General features: G+C 37.1%; 1 protein-coding gene across 12 annotated transcripts in view; it reads left to right on the top strand.

Annotated features, from left to right (window-relative positions):
* Ptpn20 (protein tyrosine phosphatase, non-receptor type 20) overlaps positions 1 to 21,540 on the top strand; it is a 92,386-nt gene extending 70,846 nt beyond the window's left edge. For all 12 annotated transcript variants that reach the window (XM_005412602.2, XM_005412603.2, XM_005412600.2 and 9 more), the window contains 4 exons: positions 1,859 to 2,193; positions 13,792 to 14,007; positions 19,595 to 19,657; positions 20,593 to 21,540. In XM_005412602.2, the coding sequence (XP_005412659.1) occupies positions 1,859 to 2,193; positions 13,792 to 14,007; positions 19,595 to 19,657; positions 20,593 to 20,658 (680 nt within the window). In that variant the 3' untranslated portion in view covers positions 20,659 to 21,540. The remainder of the gene's footprint in view (positions 1 to 1,858; positions 2,194 to 13,791; positions 14,008 to 19,594; positions 19,658 to 20,592) is intronic.
* Positions 21,541 to 23,442: the final 1,902 nt, after the last annotated feature.

Raw genomic sequence — 23,442 nt, forward strand, 5'->3', positions numbered from 1 at the left:
TGGTATCAGATTATTAATACATCAATGAGATTAGAGCTTTCCCAAAGTGCTTCTGTGAACATTGCTGTGTTGGAAATGAAGCCCTCAGTGCATGAGGTTTTGAGAGACATTCCAGATCCAGATCCTAGCAGGTTCCTTATTTGAAAGTTTCTCCCAAAGCATTGCCATTTATGAGGAGATGCATAGAGAGCACCTTACTACTTGGACCTGGTATGCATATCTACACTGCATTCAGTTACCTGCTATGTTACTTGACAGGCTTTTCTGTGATTATTTTGCATTGTGTCTCCTACAGTTTGCTGAAATTCATTTGCTATATTGTCCCTATAGGCTCTCTGTTCTTTAGCATTTTAATCATTATTGAAGTTTTTGTTATTTTTTTGAGTCCTAAGAAAAATTTTTAAGCCAGTTTTTTTAAATCCCTAATTTGTTTTTAGGTTCCCTTCCTACTTCAGGAATATGAATTTGGTAACTTTTTTTTTATCTGAAAGCAAGCTTTTGTTAATTTAGACTGCCTAATTTTCATTGTCTTCCTTTTTAAAATTAAAAATGCTTTTCTACTAGAAAGTAATTCATACTATTTAAATAATAAAATAACTTCTGCTAATATTTGGTGGATACTTGTCAGGCTTATTAGATGGTATCTCCTACACACACACACACACACACACACACACACACAGAGATTTCATAATGCTATTGTCACCTCCTTTATAATTTAATAATATAACATATATCAATAAATATAGATATATATTATTTTACATAATATATAATATTATTTTACATAATATATAATAAATAATGCTCTCTTGTGTTTCATTTAAAATACAAGAAGTTTTTAAGGCATTCTTCCTCTTACAGATAGTTATTTGTTGTGAATTTTCAGAATGATCTTTTTTGGAATGTTGGGTATCTTTATGTATAGCAGTTGTTTTTCCTATTCATCATCATTCCTATTCATCTACAAGACAAGGATTACTATATGCTGTGTTGGAATTTGAGAAGGGTTCTGTCAAAAATCATGTTACCCTGTTTATTGCACAGCATATTTCGTACATGAAGTGGCCATGTGGTCCTGAGCATTAAGAGAGGTAGTTGGTGAGAACACTATGTGACAGGTAGGGACTTCCTCGCTCTGGTCACTTCTCTCTATGGGATCAGTGCTGGCAGTAGAGCTCCAGATGGTTACATCAAGTGAGGAAAATGCTCCTGGGTCAGTGAAGTTAATTAGCAGGCCAATCAGCTAGGTTGTCCCTCTTGTATTTGCTAAAACAATCCATGTTAGACAAATCCTGTGGTTCATGAAGCAAATGCTCTTGAGAGCCACCTTTTGCCACCATGTTTGCTTTGATTAGCGTGCTATTTTACCAGGTGAGGGCCACCTTGTGTAGAGGGACTGGTAGAAGTCCACTAACCCAAGGTTCGTCTGTAGCAGTGATTGAAGTTGATGGTCCCTGCTGCTGTATATTTGCAGGCTTCCCAGATTTATAGGAAAATGACATTCACTTAGTGCCTCAGAGTTTTCTCCTTTGCTCTCTCCTTTTACAAACTAGTATACACCTTCCAAGTACATACCTTCCTTGGTGTAACCCTTCCTGTACCATATCTAACAGAAAACTCTCAAAGTTGCCTGAATGCTGAAGGCATTCTTTAATTGTGTATCTCTTAGGTCATACCAATAAACTTCGTTGGAGGAAAGGATTAAAACTCATGGACTCAACCCTTCTGAGAAGAATTTCCTATGCCATATTCTGTATTGGTTAAAGAGATATATGTATTTATCTGTGTGAGGTCTGGGGTGTACTGCATCTTTCACTGTTCCTTTATCTATCAAGTGTTTTTGTTTCTATAATAGATGAGTCAACACGTGTTCCTCTTGGAAAAAGCCAGGACTACATTAATGCCAGTTATATTAGAATAATCAATCAAGAAGAAGAGTATTTTTATATTGCTACCCAAGGACCACTGCCAGACACCATAGATGACTTTTGGCAAATGGTTTTTGAACATAATTCTAATGTTATTGCCATGGTAACCAGAGATATAGAAGATGGAATTATCAAATGCCACAATTACTGGCCTGTTTCTCCAGAGGAGCCTTTGGAATTGAGACAGTTCCGTATCTGTCTGAAGAACTACCAGATACTTGCATATTTCATCGTCCGAATGTTTCAAGTTGTGAAGAAACCTGTAAGTATTTAAAAACTGATATTAGATACTTGTTTGATTGCCTAAGCAGATATGTTAAGACTAGAAGTTAAGAGTAGGAGGGAGCATTGACTAGCAAGATGCTTTTTAAAGTAACTTCTTACTTCTCCCTGGTAGCAGAAACTAAGATGCCATCCCCTCTACTTCTGCTTAATCAATCTTTTTGTTACATAAAATTTCACAACCAAATAATAATAAAATAACAATAATTAATACACTGTGTATCATTATCTTCAAAGAAGTTACTCAGTGTATAAGACATCCACAAAAAAGATTCTCAATTCAAAATGAGAAGTAGGTTGAAGAGAGTGAATGTTAGAAGTTGTCTCATCCTGTGATGTACTTTGCTACTTTCTACCAACTGTAGCAAATATACATTGAGTCCTTGAAGTATGCTAATCACTACTGTGGGTACTATTGATACTGAATAGTGAGGAATTGATACACTCCTTCACTTGATACTTGATTTATTGTGTTCAGTGCTAATATTGAGATCCATATAGAATATATGGGGTTTGAGGAAATGTTCATTGTAAGAGGTGATATCTGAATTGAGAATTACCAAAATGAGGAAGATAGAAAAGGGAAATAGATGATCCCAATATAAAATTGCATGGGATATCTATATATGAATTTAAATATTTCAAGAATATAAAATTTATATGTCAGGGAATAATGAGGTAAAATGAAGCTATAGAAGTTTGGTAGGAACCAGTGAGAACATGAAATGTTTTATTTCAGCAAAGAAGTATGAACTTTATAATAAAAATGTTTGGAGTCATTGAAGAATTTTAATGAGTGAATGGCATAATCAACCAGAGTGGCTGGCATTGAGATGGACAGCACAGAACCACAGGTGCTTTGCAAATTGGTAGACTTATATGTGACTTATGACAGTAATTTAAGGAGAGGCTGAAAATTATGCTGTTCAGTATGGTACTACATGTGACTATTTAAATTTACATATAAGTTAACTTACATTAAATGACAAATTCAGTTTCTCACCTGCATTAACCACATTTCCAGTGCTTGTTAATCATATGTTATTAATGGCTTCCATATAAGACAATGTAGCTACAGGACATTTGTATTACTGTAGAATGTTCTACTGGGAAGAAGTGGTTTAGAATAATTCATGGATTCCTTGCTTTAATAGATTTTAAAAGTAGTAATGCAATTATTTGAGAAGGTCATGAGTTACATAGCTTCAGTGAATTGGATTAGCAGGTAGGTAATAGATGTATTCAGCAGGAGCAAAAAGGGGTAGGAGTTGAACAGGAAGATTGAAGAAAGCCATTGAGGTTTAGAGTCATCACCAAGAGATTGATTAGAACAGACAGTGACTAAGAAAAGTGTTGCTAAGCAGTGCTAAGGTTGAACCCATAAATTTCCAACAGCAACAAAATATGCAATTATGTGATTATTTTTTTCTCAGTGGCACAACTATGGGATTCCTGAGCACAGATTACGGGACTGACCCCATAGTGGGATGCTGTCTAGTACATGTGACAAAGTTCAAAAGGTCAAAGGAGTCAGTAGTGTGCTGAGAGAATAACTCAGGTCATGAAGTCTAGCTGCTTAGAGATGTGGTTAGCCTGAAAGGACCAATTGATGAGGAATAAATAGAGAATACAAGGGACTGCACTTAGTCATGTTATTGCTGGCTTGAAGTGAAGCACTGTGAGGTGGTATCACAGGAGCTTCTAGTTATAAATTGATGTTGAATTTGAGAAATGGAAAATTTTTGACAGTGGACATTATAGATGATAAAAATCCAAGAGTAGTCATCATTCTGGGCACTAGGAGAAAGGACTGGTCTCTCTTGCAAAAGAAATAAAAATATTGTGAGGTCACAGTGTCTTTGGGGCTGCTGAGACATAAATTTTCTCTGGTGATGTCAGAATTTGTAGAGGGGGTAAGGGTGGAATCCTCAGTGAATGTGCACAGTTGGCCGTAGCATGATTACAGTAAGAAGTGGAAGCCAAGGGATATGAAGAGTCTTGCTTTTTACATAAAAAAGCAATAATGAATTTCAAAAGAGGTGGGCAGCAAAGAGTGTCTTGAATGCTTCTCCTACTTTGCTGGGCAGAGATGATGGGTACAGTTGTTACTCTTGGGAGTCCAGTGTGGAAGGAAGGAATATAGGCCAGGTGGGAAGCACAGAAGAAGGATCTGTCTGCAAGGATTCAGAGTCAACTTATGTAGCCTTGGTGAGAGCGTCTAGGTTGGTGGTCTTTGGACTGAGGCCTGTGAGGGGTTCGCAGTCAGAAAGTCTGCAGCAAGGACTCAGTCTTCATGCACTGGATCAGGAAGTCAGTGAGATACAGGGATGTCAATGGTAGTAGGATACATTTAACTGCTGATGTATGTGATATGGTGACAATACTTCTCCACAAAATTTTCAAGTATTGTGTCTGTCTTTCAACTTCCCACACCAGTGATTCAAATTCAAGGTTTTCTACTTGATATTAAAAAATAGTTTTACTATACCTTCTCCTCCCCATTGCTAATTGCAGATCTTGGGTCTTTTTTGCCATTGTCAAGTGCTATGTCATATAGACAACATCAGCAGGCAAAGTGACTTGAGAATTTTCTAGCTTTAGAACTTCAGAAAAGGTAGAAAACTATATTAAATAAATTAATGGAGGATTCTGTATTAGTTAGGGTATGCAGAGAAACACAACCAGCACCATATATCATGTTCATGTAGAGAGGTAGGGAGGGAGGCAAGGAAGAAGGGGGAGGATGATGTGTAAGGAGTTGGCTCCTATGAGTGTGGAGAGTGACCCACCTGCAGCAGGGGAGGGTGCCATAAGCTAAGACCGCAAAAGACTGCAATTCAACTCCCAAAACCCACCTCCTTGGGGAAGGGTGATGATCCTTTGGGATAGGATATGAGGAGAGCCCAAGTGCTTCACCTGTCCATCCTGAGGAGACTTTTATGACTCAGCTTCAAGAATGGGGCACACTACTGGTGATTTCTTTTGATGTGCAGAAACTTTTCAATAAGATGAAATCCCAGTTGTTGATTCTTTGAAGTAGTTCCTGTGGAGTTTGATTTTTGTTCATGAATTCTCTGCTTACCCCTATGTCTTCAAGGTTTTTACCTACTTTGTCGTCCAGTAGATTTAATATTTCTGTTTTAATATTTAGATCTTTGATCCATTTTGACTTTAGTTTAGTGCATGGTGGTAGACATTGGTCTAGTTTTAGTCTTTGGCATGTGGAGAGCCATTTCTTCCAGCACCATTTATTAAACAGTCTATCTTTCTTCCAGTCAACATGTTCGGGCCCTTTATCAAAGATAAGGTGACTGAGTGTGTTTGTAGTTGTGTCTGCATCTTCTAATCTATTCCATTGATCCTCAGGTCTGTTTTATTGCCAGTACCATGCTTATTTTATTATAGTAGCTTTGTAGTATAAGTTCAGGTCAGGAATTGTGATGCCTTCTGCCTTGTCACCAACAAAGTAAAAAGAAAACCTGCTTGCACTCCTTGCATCCCTGCAGCAGATGGGCTGAACCCTGAACATCTTCAGGAACTCCAGTGATCTACCCCTGTTCCTCCCCAACCAGTGTGGGAGGGAGGCAGAGCCCCAGACACATTCTGGGGCCTTGGTGGCAACTCCTTACAATCCCACATCCCCATGGGAGACAGGCTGAACCCTAGACATCTTCAGGAACCATGGTGAGCCACCCCCTTGCCTCCCTGACCAGTGTGTGAGGCAGGTGAAGCCCTGGATACCTTCTGGGGCCTTGGTGGCCACTCCTTGCACCTCTAGCATCCCCGTGGGAGCCAGGGTGAGCCCCAGACATCTTCAGGAACCCTGGTGAGCTGTCCCCACACCTCCTTGATCAGCATGCGAGGCAGGCAGAGCCCCGGACACATTCTGAGGCCTCAGTGGTAACTGTCATCACTACATGCACCCCCATGGGAGACGAGCTGAATGCTGGGCAGAGTCAGTGGCCTCAGAGACTCTGCCCTCACCACTCCCCTAATGGCGTGGGAACCAGGCTGGGTCCTGGGCAGTATCTGAAGCCTTGGTGACCACAACCTGTACCCCTCCCAACCTTGTGGAAGCCGGGCTAAACCCCAACAGCTTCAGAAACTCCAGTGAGCCTCCCCCACTGGCCCCTGGGAGCCAGCTGAATGCAAGAAAGTTTCGGGAGCATCTTCAACCCCAACTTGGCCCACCGACACCAGTACAGGAGCCACGCCGAGCACTGGGGACCTTTGACTCCTCGCCCCACCACTCCCACGTGGGAGTGAGGCTGAGCTCCAGGGAACCTCTGGATCTTCAAAAATGACAAAACAAAGGAGCAACATGCAATCTCAGACCTCTACCCCACCCAGAACAAGTCCAGGAGACATTGACAGAGAAGAACCTGGAAGTCATACTCCTAAAACTTTTGAAATGATAGCAACTGAAGTAAAGAAAGAACTCCATCAGGCCATAGAAGACATCAGATCAGAAATAATCTCTCAGGTAAAAAAGGAAATGACAATAATAATGGAAGAATTGCTCAGCACATCCAAAGAAGACATTGATAAGAAAATAGAGGAGCATATGAAACTCATGGAAACCTTAAGTGAACAATATAGAACAGAAGTGGAGTGCATAAAACAGACTCAAACAGATATCCAGGAAATTAAAAATTTCATTGAAATCTGGCAAAACCGCTTGAAGGAAGCTGAAGATAGACTTTCAGACCTTGAAGATAGCATTGCCACTAATGAATGTGAAAGAAAGGATCCTTAAAAATAACAAGGAACTAGGAAATAACAATTCAACAACTGCAAGAGAAAGCAAAGGAAAATAATATACGATTAGTAGGTGTTGATGAAATAGCAGGTGCCAACACCAATGACATAAAAATACTATTTGCAGAAAATTTCCCAGGCACAGAAAAAGAACTGGACATACAGTAAGTGAAGCATATAGAACTCCAATTAGCCCTTACCAAAATAAATTGATACCCAGACTTATAGTGATCAAGATCCCAGAAATTCAACAAAAGATCAGAATATTAAAAGCTGTTACAGAAAAGAAACAGATCACCTATAAAGGAAAGTCCATCAGAATCATGGCAGATTTCTCAACACAAACCATCAAATCAGGAAGAGCTTGGAGTGAAGTATTTCAGTACTCAAAGAAAACAATTTCCAACCCAGATTGATGTACCCTGCAAAACTATCCTTTGAAATTAATGGAGAGATGAAATATTTCCACAATAAAGAACAACTGAAGAAATTTATGAGCACCAAACCAATCCTACAGTGAGTACTAAAAGATATTCTAGAAAGAGATAAAAAATACCATGACTTCAAGAACAACAACAGAAAGGAAGCACCAAGCAGAGCAAGCAACTAGACAGAAGGAAAAAGGAGGAACCAACAGCAGCAAAACAACATGACAAAGATAAGCCAGTACATATCAGTTATAACCATCAACATAGACGGTCTCAATTCACCAATCAAAAGAAGCAAACCGGCAGAGTAGATCAAGAAACAAAATCCAACTATATGTTGTATACAAGAAACACATTTAACACAAAAGGAAATTCACAGACTGAAAATTAAAGGATAGAAAACAATACTCCACATGACAGAAACATAGAAAAAAGTGGATGTACCTATTGTGTTTGCAGACAATGTGAACTTCAAACCAAGAACAATCAAAAGAGGTAAAGAAATTCACTACATACTTGTGAGGGGAAAACTTGAAGAGGAAGAGAAAACAATCATAAATATCTATGCACCAAATACAGGAGCACCCAGCTATATAAGACAAACTTTAACAGACATGAATAATAAAATAAGCAGCAACATAATCATAACAGGGGACTTTAACAACCCGTTGTCACAAAGAAATAGATCAAGACAATAAATCAGCAAAGAAATAACAGAACTTAGCCAAACCTGTGAACAAATGGACTTACTAAAACTTTACAGAGTGTTCCATCCAACAGCATCAGAATACACATTCTTCTCAGCTGCACATGGGACGCTTTCTAAAATAGACTATATGCTAGCACATAGAACATGTTTAAATAAATGCAAAGGAATTGAAATTGTCCCATGCATACTATTGGACCATAGTGCAATGAAATTGGAAATGAATGACAAAAGAAGTCACAAAAACTCCATAAACACATGGAAATTAAATAACACCTTCCTGAAAAACCAATGGTCACAGATGAAAGCAAAGTAGAAATTAAACAATATTTACAATCAAATGAAAATGTAGATATAACTTACAGGAACCTTGCAGGACGCAGTGAAAGCAGTTCTCAGAGGGAAATTTGTAGTGGTGAATTCCCATCTCAGGAAAACAGAAGGAGCGCAAATAAATAATCTTATACTGCACCTCAACCTTCTAGAAAAAAAGAGCAAGTTAAACTCAAAGCCCAAAGAAGACAGGAAAGTATAAAGCTCAGGGCAGAAATTAATGCAATGGAGACTGAAAAACAATACAAAGAATTAATGACTCAAAGCATTGGTTCTTTGAAAGAATAAATAAAATAGATAAACTCCAATCTTACCAAAAAAAAAAAAAAAAAAAAAGAAAAGAAAAAACAAATACATGCAATAAGGAATGAAAGGGGTGAAATCACTACAGATCCTGTAGAAATTCAGATCATCAGTACCTACTTCAAAAATCTCTACTCTCATAGGGTGGAAAACACAGAAGAAATGGACAGATTTCTAGATGCATATGAATTGACAGAGCTGAATCTTTAAAAAAGATTAAAAAATCCTGAATAACTCAATATCAGCCAGCAAAATTGAAAATGTAAAAAGTAAAAAACTTGCCAATGAAGAAAAACCCAGGTCCTAATGGATTCACAGCTGAATTCTACAAGAATTCTACAAGAATATAGATGCAAAAATTCTCAATAAAATACTAGCAAACAGAATACAACACATATGAAGATTATACACCATGACCAACTGGGATTCATCCCAGGAATGCAAGGATGGTTCAATATGTGCAAATCAATTAATGTAATACACCATATCAGTAGAACCAGAGAGAAAAATCACATCATCTCCACTGATGCAGAAAAAGCGTTTGATAAAGTCCAACACTTACTGATGATAAAAACTGTACAGAAAATAGGAATAGATGGTCTTTACCTCAATCTGACCAAAGCTGTCTGTGACAAACCAATGGCTAACATCATACTAAATGGTCAAAAGTTGAAAGCTTTCACTTTAAAGTCAGGAACAAGACAAGGATGTCCACTGTCACCACTCCTATTCAGTATAGTTCTGGAAATATTAGCTAGAGCAATTAGGTGAGAGAGAAATAAAAGGAATAAGAATAGGAAAGGAAGAAGTGAAATTATCATTATTCACAGGTGATATGATACTCTATATAAAAGACCCCAAAAACTCCACCAAAATGCTTAGATTTAATAACCAAATTCAGTAGCATAGCTGGATACAGAGTCAACACTCAAAAATCCATAGCATTCCTGTACACAAACAACAAACAGACTGAGAGAGAAATTAGGGAAATCACACCTTTCACAGTAGCATCTAAAAAAATGAAGTACTTAGGAATCAGTCTAACAAAAGAAGTAAAAGATCTATACAGTGAAAATGACAGTGCTCAAAAAAAGAGATCAAAGAGGATATCAGAAAATAGAAAAATATTCCTTGCTCATGGATAGGAAGAACTAACATTGTGAAAATGACCATACTTCCAAAATTGTTGTGCAGATTCAATACAATCCCAATTAAAATACCATTAGTATACCTCACAGATCTAGAGAAAACATTCTTAAAATTCATCTGGAACCAGAAGAGGCCTAGAATAGCAAAAGCTATCCTGGGAAACAAAGGAAAGGTAGGAGGCATCCCAATTCCTGACTTGAAATTATACTACAAAGCTACTGTAATAAAATCAGCATGATACTGGCAACAAAACGGACCTGAGAATCAATGGACCAGATTAGGAGATGCAGACACAACTACAACTACACTCAGCCATCTTATCTTTGACAAAGGTGCCAAACATGCTGACTGGAAAAAAGATACCCTCTTTAATAAATGGTGCTGGAAAAACTGATATCCCCCCCCAACCCTGCTGAATCCTAAAATTAGACCCATGTCTATCACCGTGCACCAAACTAAAGTCAAAATGGATCAAAGATCTAAATATTAAAACAGAAACACTAAATTGACTGGAAGAGAAAGTAGGTAAAAATCTTGAAGACATAGGGATAGGCAGAAAATTCATGAACAAAAACAAAAATGCATGGGAAGTACTACAAAGAATCATTAACTGGTATCTCATTTTATTGAAAAGTTTTTGCACATCAGAAGAAATCACCAACAGAGTAAAAAGAAAACCCACGAACTGGGAAAAAATTTTAGCCAATTGTCCCTCAGACAGAGGACTTCTATTTAGAACAAATAAAGAATTAAAAAAATCAGACCCCAAAAATTCAAAGGCCCAATCCAAAAATGGGCATCTGAGATGAATATACACTTCTTACATGGCGAAGTACTAATAGTGAATAAATACATGGAAAAATGTTCAACATCATTAGTCATTCGAGAAATGCAAATTAAAAAAAACAGTGAGATTCCATCTCACCACAGAAAGAATGGCTATCATCAAGAAATCAACCATAGGGGCTGGGGATTTAGCTCAGTGGCAAAGTGCCTGCCTGGCAAGTGCAAGGTCGTGAGTTCGGTTCCCGGTACCGGAGAAAAACAAAAAAACAAACAAACAAAAAAGAAATCAAGCAATAACAAATGCTAGAGAGGCTGTGGGGAAAAGGAACTCTACTCCACTGCTGGTGGGAGTGTAGATTGGTGAAACCACTGTAGAAATCAGTGTGATTTCTATCAACACTAGGATTAGAAGGCCCTCACAAAACTATGATTAGAAGGCCCGCTTAACCCAGCTATTCCCCTTCTGTGTATTTCCCCAGAACAATTAAAAACATCATACCACAGCGATACATGTGCATCCATGTTTATAGCAGCACAATTTGTTATAGCTAAATCTTGGAAACAACCCAAAGCCCATCAACTGAGGAATGGATAAAAAAGATATGGTATTTTTATACAATGGAGTATTACTCAACTATAAAAAAGATAAACTTGAGGCTTTTGTAGGTAAATAGATACAACTGGAGACCATACTGATGAGTGAAATAAATTGGACCCACATGTGTAACCATAATATTGTCTCCCTGGTATAGGAACCTGAAGGAGTAAGTAAAACCCAAAACATACAATAGATGATATGAAAGGGAAACAAATGCTCAAAGGAAGGAACAACTAGGATGAGGGAAACAAAAAAAGAAGGCAGGCTAGATAGATAGATAGATAGATTATATGTTTACAGAACGATAACGGATAACTGTACTGCTGATGTCTGATGGTTTATTGAAAGGAATAGTTAATGCTTAAAATTTTTTATGTTTTGACCAGTTTTGCATACTTATATCTGGTAATCTGAGCAACTGAATTGAAGACGACAATATGCAATAGAACAACCATTGGTGAATTCCTACCATCTTGTCTAGTGAAACCCTGTATTGTCTCTAATGTTTTATTTCATAATTATTTTTTATTCTCGTGAATGGTTTGAACAATATTCTATTCTTACATCTGGTAATCTGAGCAATGTAGTTAAAGATAACAATTTGTAATATAATAACCACTGTTAATTCCTATCATTTTATTTTGAAACTGTGTATCATTTTTAATGTTCTTGCTTTGTTTTGTTTATATCTGTGATGTTGGTATGATGCTATTATTTTTTTTTACTACTGGATTCGAAATAAAAATAAAATAAAATAAAATAAAAAGAAAACCAACCACTTAGGAAAAAATTTTAGTCAACTGTCCCTCAGAGGACTTCTATCTAGAACATATATAGAATTTTTAAAAATCAGACCCCCAAAATTCAAAGACCCAATCAAAAAATGGGCATGTTAGATGAAAATACACTTCTCACATGAAGAAATACAGATGGCAAATAAATACATGAAAAAATGTTCAAGATCATTGGTCATTTGAGAAATGCAGATTAAAACAACATTGAGATTCCATCTCACCACAGAAAGAATGGCTATCATCAAGAAATCAACCAATAACAAATGCTGATGAGACTGGAGAAAAAGGAACCCTTCTCAACTGTTGGTGGCAGTGTAGACTCATGAAATCACTGTGGAAATCAGTGTGGAGATTCCTCAAAGTCTAGGACTAGAGGTCCCATTTGACCTGGCTATTCCCTTTTTGGGTATTTTTCCAGAAGAATAGAAAACATCGTACCACAGTGATATATGCGTGCCCATGTTTATAGTGGTGTAATTTGTTATAGCTAAATCTTGGAAACAACCTAAATGCCCATCAGTGGAGGAATGAGTAAAAAAGAGGTGGTATTTTTATACAACGGAGTATTGCTCAACTGTAAGAAAAAATAAACTTGAGGCTTTTATAGGTAAATGGATGGAAGTAGAGACCATACTCATAAGTGAAATAAATCAGACCCATGTGTAAACATCATATTGTCACTCTAGTGTAAGAAACTGAAAGAGTAAACAAAATGCGAAAAGTACAATAGATACTGTGAAAGGGAGAGAAACTGCTCAAAAGGGAAGAACAACTAGGATGAGGGAAAGAAGAAAAGAAAGAAAAATGGGAAAAAATACATATATACACGATAGCTAAGATAATTGTGCTACTAATTTCTCTTGGTTTATTGAAAGAAACAGTCAATGCTTAATTTTTTTCTTAAATTTTTTGACTAGTTTTGCATGCTTATTTATATCTGGTAATCTGAGCAACTACTTTGAAGATAACAATATGCAATATAACAACCACTGCTGATTTCCTATCCTCTTGTTTGGAAATTTTGTATCACTTTTAATGTGTTTTAAATTTTTATTCTTTTTGAAAAACAAAAACGAAAGGGGCACAGCCCACTCTGGTTTTTAGCCTTCCTGTCCATTCCACTAGAGGAGCCCGGGGCCTCCCTGGTCAGGCTCCTGCCTGTTCTTATTAAACTTGGTTCATAGTGTGCAAGCTAAGAAAGATTTCTGGGTTTATATATTTTTCCTAATGTGTCAGCCTGCCTTTTATTCTTAACTGTTTTGAAATTTTCCAGCTTCATTGTGCAGATTAAAAGTGGTAGATTAGGATTCAGGAGGGCTGCAATAGACTCCCAGCTCTAAACCAGTGAGCCTGCTGACCTGACATACATCTCCCAGATTCCAGTCCTAATCTGTGAGATGAACGTAAAATAGTGCAGCCTCACAGGACTAATGTGGGATCCAATGAGGTAATTCATGTGAGACCCCAGCACAGTACCTGGCACATGGTAGGTACTCGATTTGTGTCACCTGTTAACATTCTTTCTAGTATTGTTGTATTCACCTTTGTAAAATGGAAAATTCTCTAAACGAGGCAATTTCCAGAATTATATTTGAGTACTCTCTGAAAGCTCTACATAATGCCAGTGTAATATGTACTATATAGCCATTCTTATTATTCCTGGTATATTAGAAATTGAAATGAGCTAATCTAAGAAATCAGTAACTCTATCTCTCTCCAACAGACAGAAACTAGTCTCATGGTGAAACATGTGCAGTTCACTAAGTGGGCAGACCATGGGATTCCTGCCTCAACAGACTCTTTCATAAAGTATGTCCGGTATGTGAGGAAGAGCCACTGCACAGGGCCTATGGTTGTGCACTGCAGCGCTGGTGTTGGCCGGACTGGGGTGTTCATATGTACAGACGTCGCATTCTGTGCCATGGAAAAGAGCTATTTAGTAAGTGTGCAATCAAGCAGGGACTCTGGTGCTACTTGTAAATATGCTACTTTTAGCAGATTGCTAAGTGAATGGCAAGCAGGGCATTAGGGAACCCTGGTTCTTACACAACTTTCTGCAGTTTGCTGGGGTGGTTGTGAGGATTAGAGTGGGGTGGAAGTAAGCGGCTTAGGATAGTGTCTGGAATACAGAACATACGAAGGAGATGAGAGTTCCTTTTCATTTTTCTGTCCTCCATCCCTACACATGGCTTCTAATGTCTTGCTGGAGACAGGCCTGGTTTTAATGAACAGAAATAACAAGTATGTGAGCCCAGTGAAAAAACTGGAGACTTCAACAGTAATGAGATATCCCTGGGTCTGACCTAGTTTTATTATATGCTTTGCATTTGAGTGAATGTGTAGTTGCTCATCCTGCATCAAAGTCAGTTTTCTTCTATATAAAATAAGGATGGGTGTGCTAAGCCTGAACAACTCTTCACTCTCCTCCTAAATTTGCTAAGAGTTGTGTACAGGTGGTGATTATACTGTTTTCTTTACTATGGACTAAACAGATTGGGAATGCAACTCTAGGTCTGTGGCCCAAAAGATGGACTCACTGAGCTGCATCATGGGGATCCATACTCAGCAGCGAGGGCATATTTGAGACATTTGCTCTGGCAGCACATTCTTCAGAGTGATGCTGTTGTCAGGGCAAGTGTCAAACCTCTGCCCTCACAGTCAGCCCCATAGCTGAAGGTCCATGCTGACAGAAGAAAGGATGCTGTGACCTAGCACTCATCTTGAGATCACATCAAGTGGGAGAAGAAGAACAGTCTGACTTTTCTGAAGCTTAGGTCAAACCTCCCAGCATTTCCCTGATAGTCTCTGTCTTACATGTTCTTCCTGATGCCCTTCTCCACTCTCCTCAGAGACTTTACTAACCATAACATGCCTGTTATCTGCAGCAAGTTAACTGTAGAAAATTTGAGAGTAAGCATTTAGAAACTTACAAAGTCATTCAGGATTTTTCTGTGACATCCAGAGGGTGGTGAGTGGATGAGGCTTTATTTTAGCCCATTTTCTGTTAGGATAGCAGAATTTTTTTGACATAAAAGTGTATTGTATAAAGGTTCATTTTGTCTCACAGTTCTGGAGGCTGGGAAGTCCAGGATCAGGCAGCACATCTGGCGAGAGCCCAATGCTGTTCCAACTCATGATGGAAAGAGGAAGGGGGGCAAGTGCAGGCAGGAGAGAACACAAGGGTCAGACTGCTGTTGAACAGCACAGCCCAGTGGTGACTAACACAGCCCCACAAGGTCAAGATCTCAGCATTATCCCTTCCTGAGGGCTTCATCTCCATGACCCAAACACCTACCACTGGCAAGACTCAAGATGAAGCAGTGTGTTGATTTCTCTTCTGGCTTTCCTTAGCCTGTGTAACTACTTCATACTCTCTTTTTTGGTCATTTCAGATTTACTACCATACTATCATATCATATATGTACACAAAAGTTAAATTTTCATCATACACTAAACTTAACTTTCAAGTTGTATTTGTTAATAGTAGTGCTTTGCATTTGTGTGCAGTTGAAAACTAGTAGTGTTTGTTAGTAATCAAGATAAAGAAAAGGAAGAATTCTTTCTTATCACACCATTTTCTTCTTATATACTGAAAGAATTGCTGTTAGTAGTACCTATAAATTCATTTAATTGTGGTGATACTTTACTACTTTTATTTGTTTTATAAATTGGTACCATTCTATCATTAGCCAGACCCAAAATTTATCAAGCTCTACTGTCACTAGAAAATAACTATTTTTTGCCATCTATTAGCCAAAATTTCCAGGAAAACATGAGGCTCACTTTCACCCTTGTCTTGACTGTTGGCATGGTTTTTCAGTCTTAGCAGTTCAAAGCACTATTTCCCAAGAAGTCTGTAAGAGCATTAATATTAAGTGTGAATTTTTTTTTCTTTCTTTCTTTCTTTTTTTTTTTTTTTGTCTTATGGTACTGGGGATCGAACTCAGGACCTTGTGCTTGCCAAGCAGGCGCTTATGCCACTGAGCTATATCCCCAGCCCAAGTGTGAAATTTTGAACATCAACCTCTTTTGGCTTTTAATTTAATATTATATAAAATAATTATTTTGTCTTTGGATTCTTTAAAAATTATAAATCAGATGTAAATTAGTGGATCCTTTACTTTATTAGCTAGTACATCCTGGCAAGTAACACAAGTGTAGTTTTAGCACTTCACAATCAATAATGCCTATAAAATTCGATCTCTGAGGAATCATAATTTCCAGTCAAGTTAGTGTTTCAGTAGCCAGCCATGTTTAGAAAGCTGTCTTTTTCTTAACCAAGTATTTCAGTGATAAAACTTGTTTTATCATCAGTAAATTAATTTTAAAGGCTAATAATACAGATTTATTTCTATAATTTACCTAATATTCAGTTATAGTTTTAAAGCTTCTTAAAAAGCACACATTTTAAATTTTGATGAGATTCACTTATCAGTTTTTCTTAGCACATCCTTGATGTCAAGTCTAAGAATTCATTACTTAGCCTAGTTATTGAAGAATTTTTCTTAAAATTACTACTGTTTTCTACCAATTCTATAGTTTCATATTTTAGAGTGAAGTTTATGGTGCATTTTAAGTTTGTTTTTGTATAAAATATGAAGTTTAGATCGAGTTTCACTTAGTTTTCTTTCGTTTGCTGGAGTTATAATCTTAAACATTATATAGGGTGATTTCTTCTACTTTTTCTACTTTTTCAAAATTGTCTAAACCACTCTAGGATCTATGTCTTCCCATATAAAATTTAGAATTAGCTTGGCTATATCTACACCAAAAACTTGCTGTGATTTTGATAGAAATTGCTTTAACTCTATAGATGAGTTTGGAATACTTGACATTTTTACATCCAATTCAAGAACTTGGTGTCTTAGCAACTTTCTCATTGCCTGAACAAAATTCCCAACATCTACAACTTAAAGGAGGAGAAGTTTAATTTTGCTTATGGTTTTTATAATGGATTCAGTCCATAGTTGGTTGGCTCCAAGGAAGAAAGGGCAAAGTGGAAAGGCCTGGGCAGAGGACAGAGGTTTATCCTATGGCAAGCATGAGACAGAGAAGGGAGGAGTCAGGGAGGGAGATACACCCTCAAAGGTCATATCTTCAGTGACGTGCCTCTTAACAGCTCATTCAACTCCAAACTTATCAATGTCTGAATCCACTGGTGAGGATAGTACCCCCGTGATCCATTTACCTTCCAAACTCATAAGGGCTTGGGGGCGCATTTCAGAACTAACCGTAACGCTTGATATTGTCTGTTTCCTTTAGGGTTTCTTTGTATTCTTTCTTTAATATTTTGTAACTTTCAGCATATAGATCTTATATGTAATTTGTTAGATTTAGCTTATTTCATTTTCTTTGGAACATTTATAAGTGACATTGTGTTTTTATTTAATTTCCACATGTTCATTACAATGAATGCAGTTGATTTTTGTACATTGATCGTATATCCTCTGAACTTACTGAATGTACCTATTAGTTCTGAGAGGTTTTATTTTTTTTTTCTTCTTTTGGATTCCTTGGAATTTGATACATAGATGATCTACAAATAGATATCTCTCTTCTTTTCCAAATGGTGTGTCTTCCATTTATTTTTCTGGACTAATTTGTTCTGTAAAACACCCTCTATAAAGAAGATAAAAATATAAGCTACAGACTCAGAGAAGCTGTTTTCAAGCCACATATTCAAGAAAAGTCAAGAATCTAGAATATATAAAGAACCCTCAATCTTCCATAGTAACAAAGAAACAAACGAGTTAGAGATAATCAAAAGACATGAGCAGACTTTTCACCAAAGTGAGTGTAGATGACCAAACACATGAAGAGATTCCTCTGGGGAAATGCAAATAAAAGCCTTAATGAACTGTTGTGCACACCTATTAGAAAGGCCAATATAAAAATGGTGACAGCATCAAATGCTGGTGAAGATTTAGAGAACTAGATTACTCATACATTACCTATACTCGCACAATAGTCATGTACAGCTACTCTGGAACATTATGTATCTGTTATTTTTAAAGAAACAAAAACCGAACTTAAATATAACCCTGCAATGGAACCTTGGGCATTTATCCCAGAAATGAAAATTTCTTTTTATACAAAAACCTATTTACGAATGTTCCTAGCAGATTATATATCATAATAAAAATGAGAAACAACCCAGATGTTCTTTAACAAACTAGTTGCTACATAAACTGACACACATCAGTACTATGGAGTACTATTTAGCAATAATAAGGAGTGGATCATGGATACATGGAACAGTTCGATAGATCTTGTGGCAGTTGTGCTGAGTGAAAATTATATATTAAAAAGAGGTTGAGTGATTTTACTCATAAAATTTTCTGAAATAAGAGAACTGTAGAGACAGAAAGCAGCTCACTCACCAACTGTCAGGGCCTGGGAATTGGGGTATGTGGGTGTGTGTCTCAAGAGAGGGCAGGGGATGCTTTTATGGCAGAGTAGCTTTTCTTGCTGCAGCTGTGGCTATATGAGTATTTGTGACTGTTCCGGGGTGCCTAGAAAACTTGTGATATCTGAACAAGTTCTGAGCATTGTCCCAGGGCGGTTTCGTTGTTTTTATTTTTATTTTTATTTTTTTTATTTATTTATTTTTTTTTTTTGGTTTTTTTTCTCCGGTACCGGGAACCGAACTCACGACCTTGCGCTTGCCAGGCAGGCGCTTTTGCCGCTGAGCTAAATCCCCAGCCCCCTCGTTGTTTTTATATTATACCATAATTCTGCAGACTGGTATCAGTGGGGGGTAGAGATTAAGGTAAAGGAAACATAGGACCTTTGGTTTATTACAAAATAAAGTTTTTAAAGGCCTTAAGTATAATTTTAACTCATTATAAAAATGAACGAATGTCTACCTTTTAAAAATTCTGGATACTTTTGGGTAACGATAGGATACCACATGATACCCACAGAGCTTTGCAGTGCCAGAGCTGATGCACATCCCACACAGGTGATCAAGCTCCTCGGGGTCTGCAGTGTCAGACTGGCCTACAGGTGTCTCAGTGCTGCAAGCCTCTGGCCTCATCTCACTGTGGACTGCTGTTCACAGGCATGGGATCTGCTGCCTGCCAGCTGTGGCTCCATCTCTGTTCGTTGATGGGCTGTGTTTATGAAAAGCAGCTCTGCTATTCTTGCAGCCAGAGAAGGTCTTCTGTGCTTTTCCAGGACTACATAGCTACTTTCAGTTATCCTTCTGGATAACACAAAGAAAGGCACACACAAGGGCACATTTGTTGTTACTTCTTTTGGTGAAAGTTTTTGTTTTTTATTGGAGAGCATTTCTCATTGTAATTGATGATTTCTTGCATTCTCCAGAAAATGTTTTAAAACTAACCTTACTTACCCATTCAGCTAGGTTTTTCAGAAGCACATTTTCTTGTGGCAGGCAGTGAGATCTTTCTGGTCATGTCTTGACATCTGTGTTATTGAATAGAGCTATGCAATATTTTAGCAACCCACTGGCTTGTGTCTTTCCTCTACATGGGTAATACAAAATTACTGTCATCTTGTTACAGTTTGACATCGTGAATATAGTGACACAAATGAGAGAGCAACGTTACGGCATGATTCAGACAAAGGTGAGCTTTCCCTATATGAATTCCAATGAGGAGACTGGATAGAGACTAGCACTGTGTACACTTTATACTTTAAAAGCTCTGTTTCTTACATCACTTCACTGAAGCCTTAGTGTTTTGAGGTAGCATCAGTGGAGGTAGTTTTACCCTGGTGTTATCTATCCATGCATCCTCCCAGTTCAGAGCAATGAAGTCAGCTCCTTTGGATCACTCAGATCAGAACAGGGGCAGGGGCAGGGGCAGGGGCAGGGGAAGCTCTGACACTGAAGTCACAGGCCTGCTGGATAAAGCCATGCATCAAAGTAACATAACCAAACTTTTTTTTTTTTTTGGTACTGGGAATCGAACTCAGGACCTTGTGCTTGCCAGGCAGGCACTTGTGCCACTGAGCTATATCTCTGGCCAAAATTTTTAAAATAAATTCCTGGACAGCAGTTTGTGATATGCAGTTGCCACTAAAATCAAGGTTATTGGTATGTTATTAAAAGATATTGCTTATGTTATAGATTATTAATCACTAGGAAAGGTGATCAAGAGACTATATAAATAATTAACCACTAAACATATATATACACATATGTATATGTATAGCATATATACATATATATGTGAACACACATATATGTACAATTCATACACACATATGAAATGTTAAGACTTATGAAGAGGATTTTTATTTAGATTATCCAGCTAGCATGTAAGGAAATTGAGATTGACAGGTGCTTCTCAGTTTAGCTAAGCCTTTAATTAACTATGCTATGATCATTTATCCCTCTCATATTTTAAAAATATATTCATATAAAGCAGTCCTTAAATGTTTGTAGTCAAATATTTGTTCTTTTTTGGAAACTTTCCTATGTGGCTGAAAAATTACACGTGTTCTCTGAGAGTGGATGTCGGTTTTCATTTACTTATTACTGTGTTGTTTATGCTTACAGGAGCAGTATTGCTTTACCTATGAAATTATCCTCAAAGTCCTTAAGAAATTTCTGGCTTTGGAATAGAAAAGACTTCTATTGTCTCCCATTGTAATTACCAAATGGCTTGGAGTTTGAGAAGCACCGAGGGACTTGGGTCTGCATACTGTGTACTTTCTTGGTGCATCAATTATTTTTTTCCTAAAATTTCCCTAAAGGCAGCATCATTTAGTGTGGGGTGAACAGTGCTGACTCTTGATCTTTTGGGACAAGAACATAATACCCTCCCATGTTTTCCAGTGGAACAAAGGTTATATAAAACAACTTTGCAGCTTGGCTCTTTGGTTGAAGGGATTATAGAGCCCAGTAAAAGACTTAAACTATGCCGGTTAAAGTTTTATTTGGGAAGGTGACCAAGGGAAACTGAGGATTTCCAGGCCTTTATAAACACTTATTCTGAGAGATCATTCAGCCAATAAATGTTGGGTTCATATCTTGACCCCCTCGCAGGCATTTTCAAGACAGATGTCTATCCATGTTCTTTAGCTACAGTCTGTGCGCTCAGCTGGTATTTGAGTAACTCAATCTAAAAGGAGTCCAATTAGGATGGATTAATTTGTCATATAAATTGGCTTCCATTTGCTATGTTCATATGGGACCCCAGGAACTTCCAAGGTGTATGTACCTTCCAAGAGCAGCCAGACAAGGCCCCAGGGCTCTGGGGAACATCATGTGGGTGGGCAGAGTCCCCTCCCTCCATCACATGGGCACCCTGGTGAGCAGTACAGAACTAAAATAGATGTTTATGGAGAAAGTCCAAGAGGAAATGTTTGGCTGGCTGACTTCTTTCCTACCCCACCCTAACACTTAACATTACTCAGTCTACTTTGTTAAAAGCAGATATTACATTTTATTTGCCTCTTCCTTTTCAGCTAACCAGTAAACTTTGATATAAGCATTGTTACATAATTCTGAGTCACTTGTGGTATCTCTTACACCAGATGTGTTTTTCAAGCTAAGATCTATGATAGATCTCCCCTTCCCCAAGTTCCATTAAATCATTTCTTTCCATTGCTGCTGCACCTCTGAAAACATTTGGATGTTGGAACTGGAACCTAGATTTTGGAAAACCAAGCTCATAGTTTTGTAATGAAAATTTCTACACTCTAGTTTTGAAAAGATAAGATTCTAGCCCTTATTACATTTGTCCCATTAAAGGACTTGCTTCAAAAACAAAATTTATATGTATATATAAAGATAGCTGGAATAGGTGTATTGCTGTTGTCTGTGGTTTATTGAGAGGAACAGTCAATGCTTAAAATTTTTTTTTCTTGACCAATTTTGCACGCTTGAATTTGGTAATCTGAATGACTGATCTGAAAACGATATGCAGTATAAGAACCATTGTTGAACTCCTACCATCTTGTATGGTGAAGCTCTGCATCATTTCCCATGTTTTATTTTTTTTAATTATTTTTTTTACTTGTTACTGTCTTTGATTGTTTGATCAATCTTACATTCTTAGGTCTGGTGGAGTTCATTGAAGATAACAGTATGTAATATAGCAACCATTGTAAATTCCTATGATTTTGTTTTGAGGTCATGTATCATTTTTGTTATATTTGTTTTGTTTTGATTTTTGTCTTCATTGTTGTTTTGTCAGTTTTTTAATTTTTAAAATAAAAAAATTTTAAAAACGACTTGCTTCAAAACTTCAAACAGAAGGAGAAACTGAGATGGGGAAATGGAGAAAAGGGAAAAGCAAAAAAAAGTACACATACATAAAAGATAGTGAAGATAGTTACACTACTAGTTTCTCTTAGTTTATTGAAAAGAAAGGTTTGTGCTAATATTTTTTGGACAATTAAATGCTGATATCTTGTACTATGAGTATATAAAAATAACAAAATGCAATGTATTAACCATTGTTACCCTACTACTGTTTTGAAATATTTTTTTTCTCTTTAAAAAAGGCAAGTACAATAAAAAAATAAAGGACTTTTTTCATAGAATTATAGTGATATTTTGGTCAGTTAGTTTTGTGCCCAGTCACATCTAATTATCAGCTACAAAGCCATTCATACATGTCTTTGTACAGTATGAGTCAGTACAGATCAGAATATGTTATGTACTGAGAAAATTACTGATAGTAACCTATCTAAATTTTTTAAGAGGATTATTTTATTCCTTTGACTAAATGAACACTTAAATTGGTTGAATTAAAATTGATAATTCTCATTTTAAAAATAATTACATTTCAGAAATATATTTGATATTAAATAACATTGATGACTCTAGCTGTTTACACTGTGTATAGCTTGGGATGGTGGCAGTAGTCTATAATGCCAGCACTTGGGAGGATGAGGCAGGAGGACTGCAAGTTTGAGAATAATCTGGGCTAAAATGAGACTCATCTCAAAGAAAACCAAACAAAAAAAATTATTGTCTGAATTATTTTTATTTATCTGGCCCTTAGAAATTGTAAAAAAAAGTCCTTCAGGTCTTGATGTTACACATGTCCTTTCTTTAAGGACAATATATGCCTCACATTTTTATAGCTTGATGATTATTACTTTTCCAGTGAAATTAAATAAATAACTATGGAAATGATGATTGTGTTTGTTTTCTTTTTTAAGTTTATTGGTGGTATAATTCAGATCTGTGTAATGATCACATTCATTATAGAGAATTTGGACCTATGTATGATATATCTTAGTTCCCCCTTTTCCCCCCTCTCTTCAACTCCTCTTCCCCTCCTTATTTGCAAAGCTTTGTTTCCATTTTATCCTTTTTTTTCTCATTTTTTCTCTTCCACTCCTACCCAGTTCCCCTTTTCCTTTGAACAGTTACTGCCTAATTCACAATACCTAT

This window comes from Chinchilla lanigera, unplaced genomic scaffold (genome assembly GCF_000276665.1).
Source record: "Chinchilla lanigera isolate Chin_1 unplaced genomic scaffold, ChiLan1.0 scaffold00155, whole genome shotgun sequence".
Taxonomy (NCBI): Eukaryota; Metazoa; Chordata; class Mammalia; order Rodentia; family Chinchillidae; genus Chinchilla; species Chinchilla lanigera.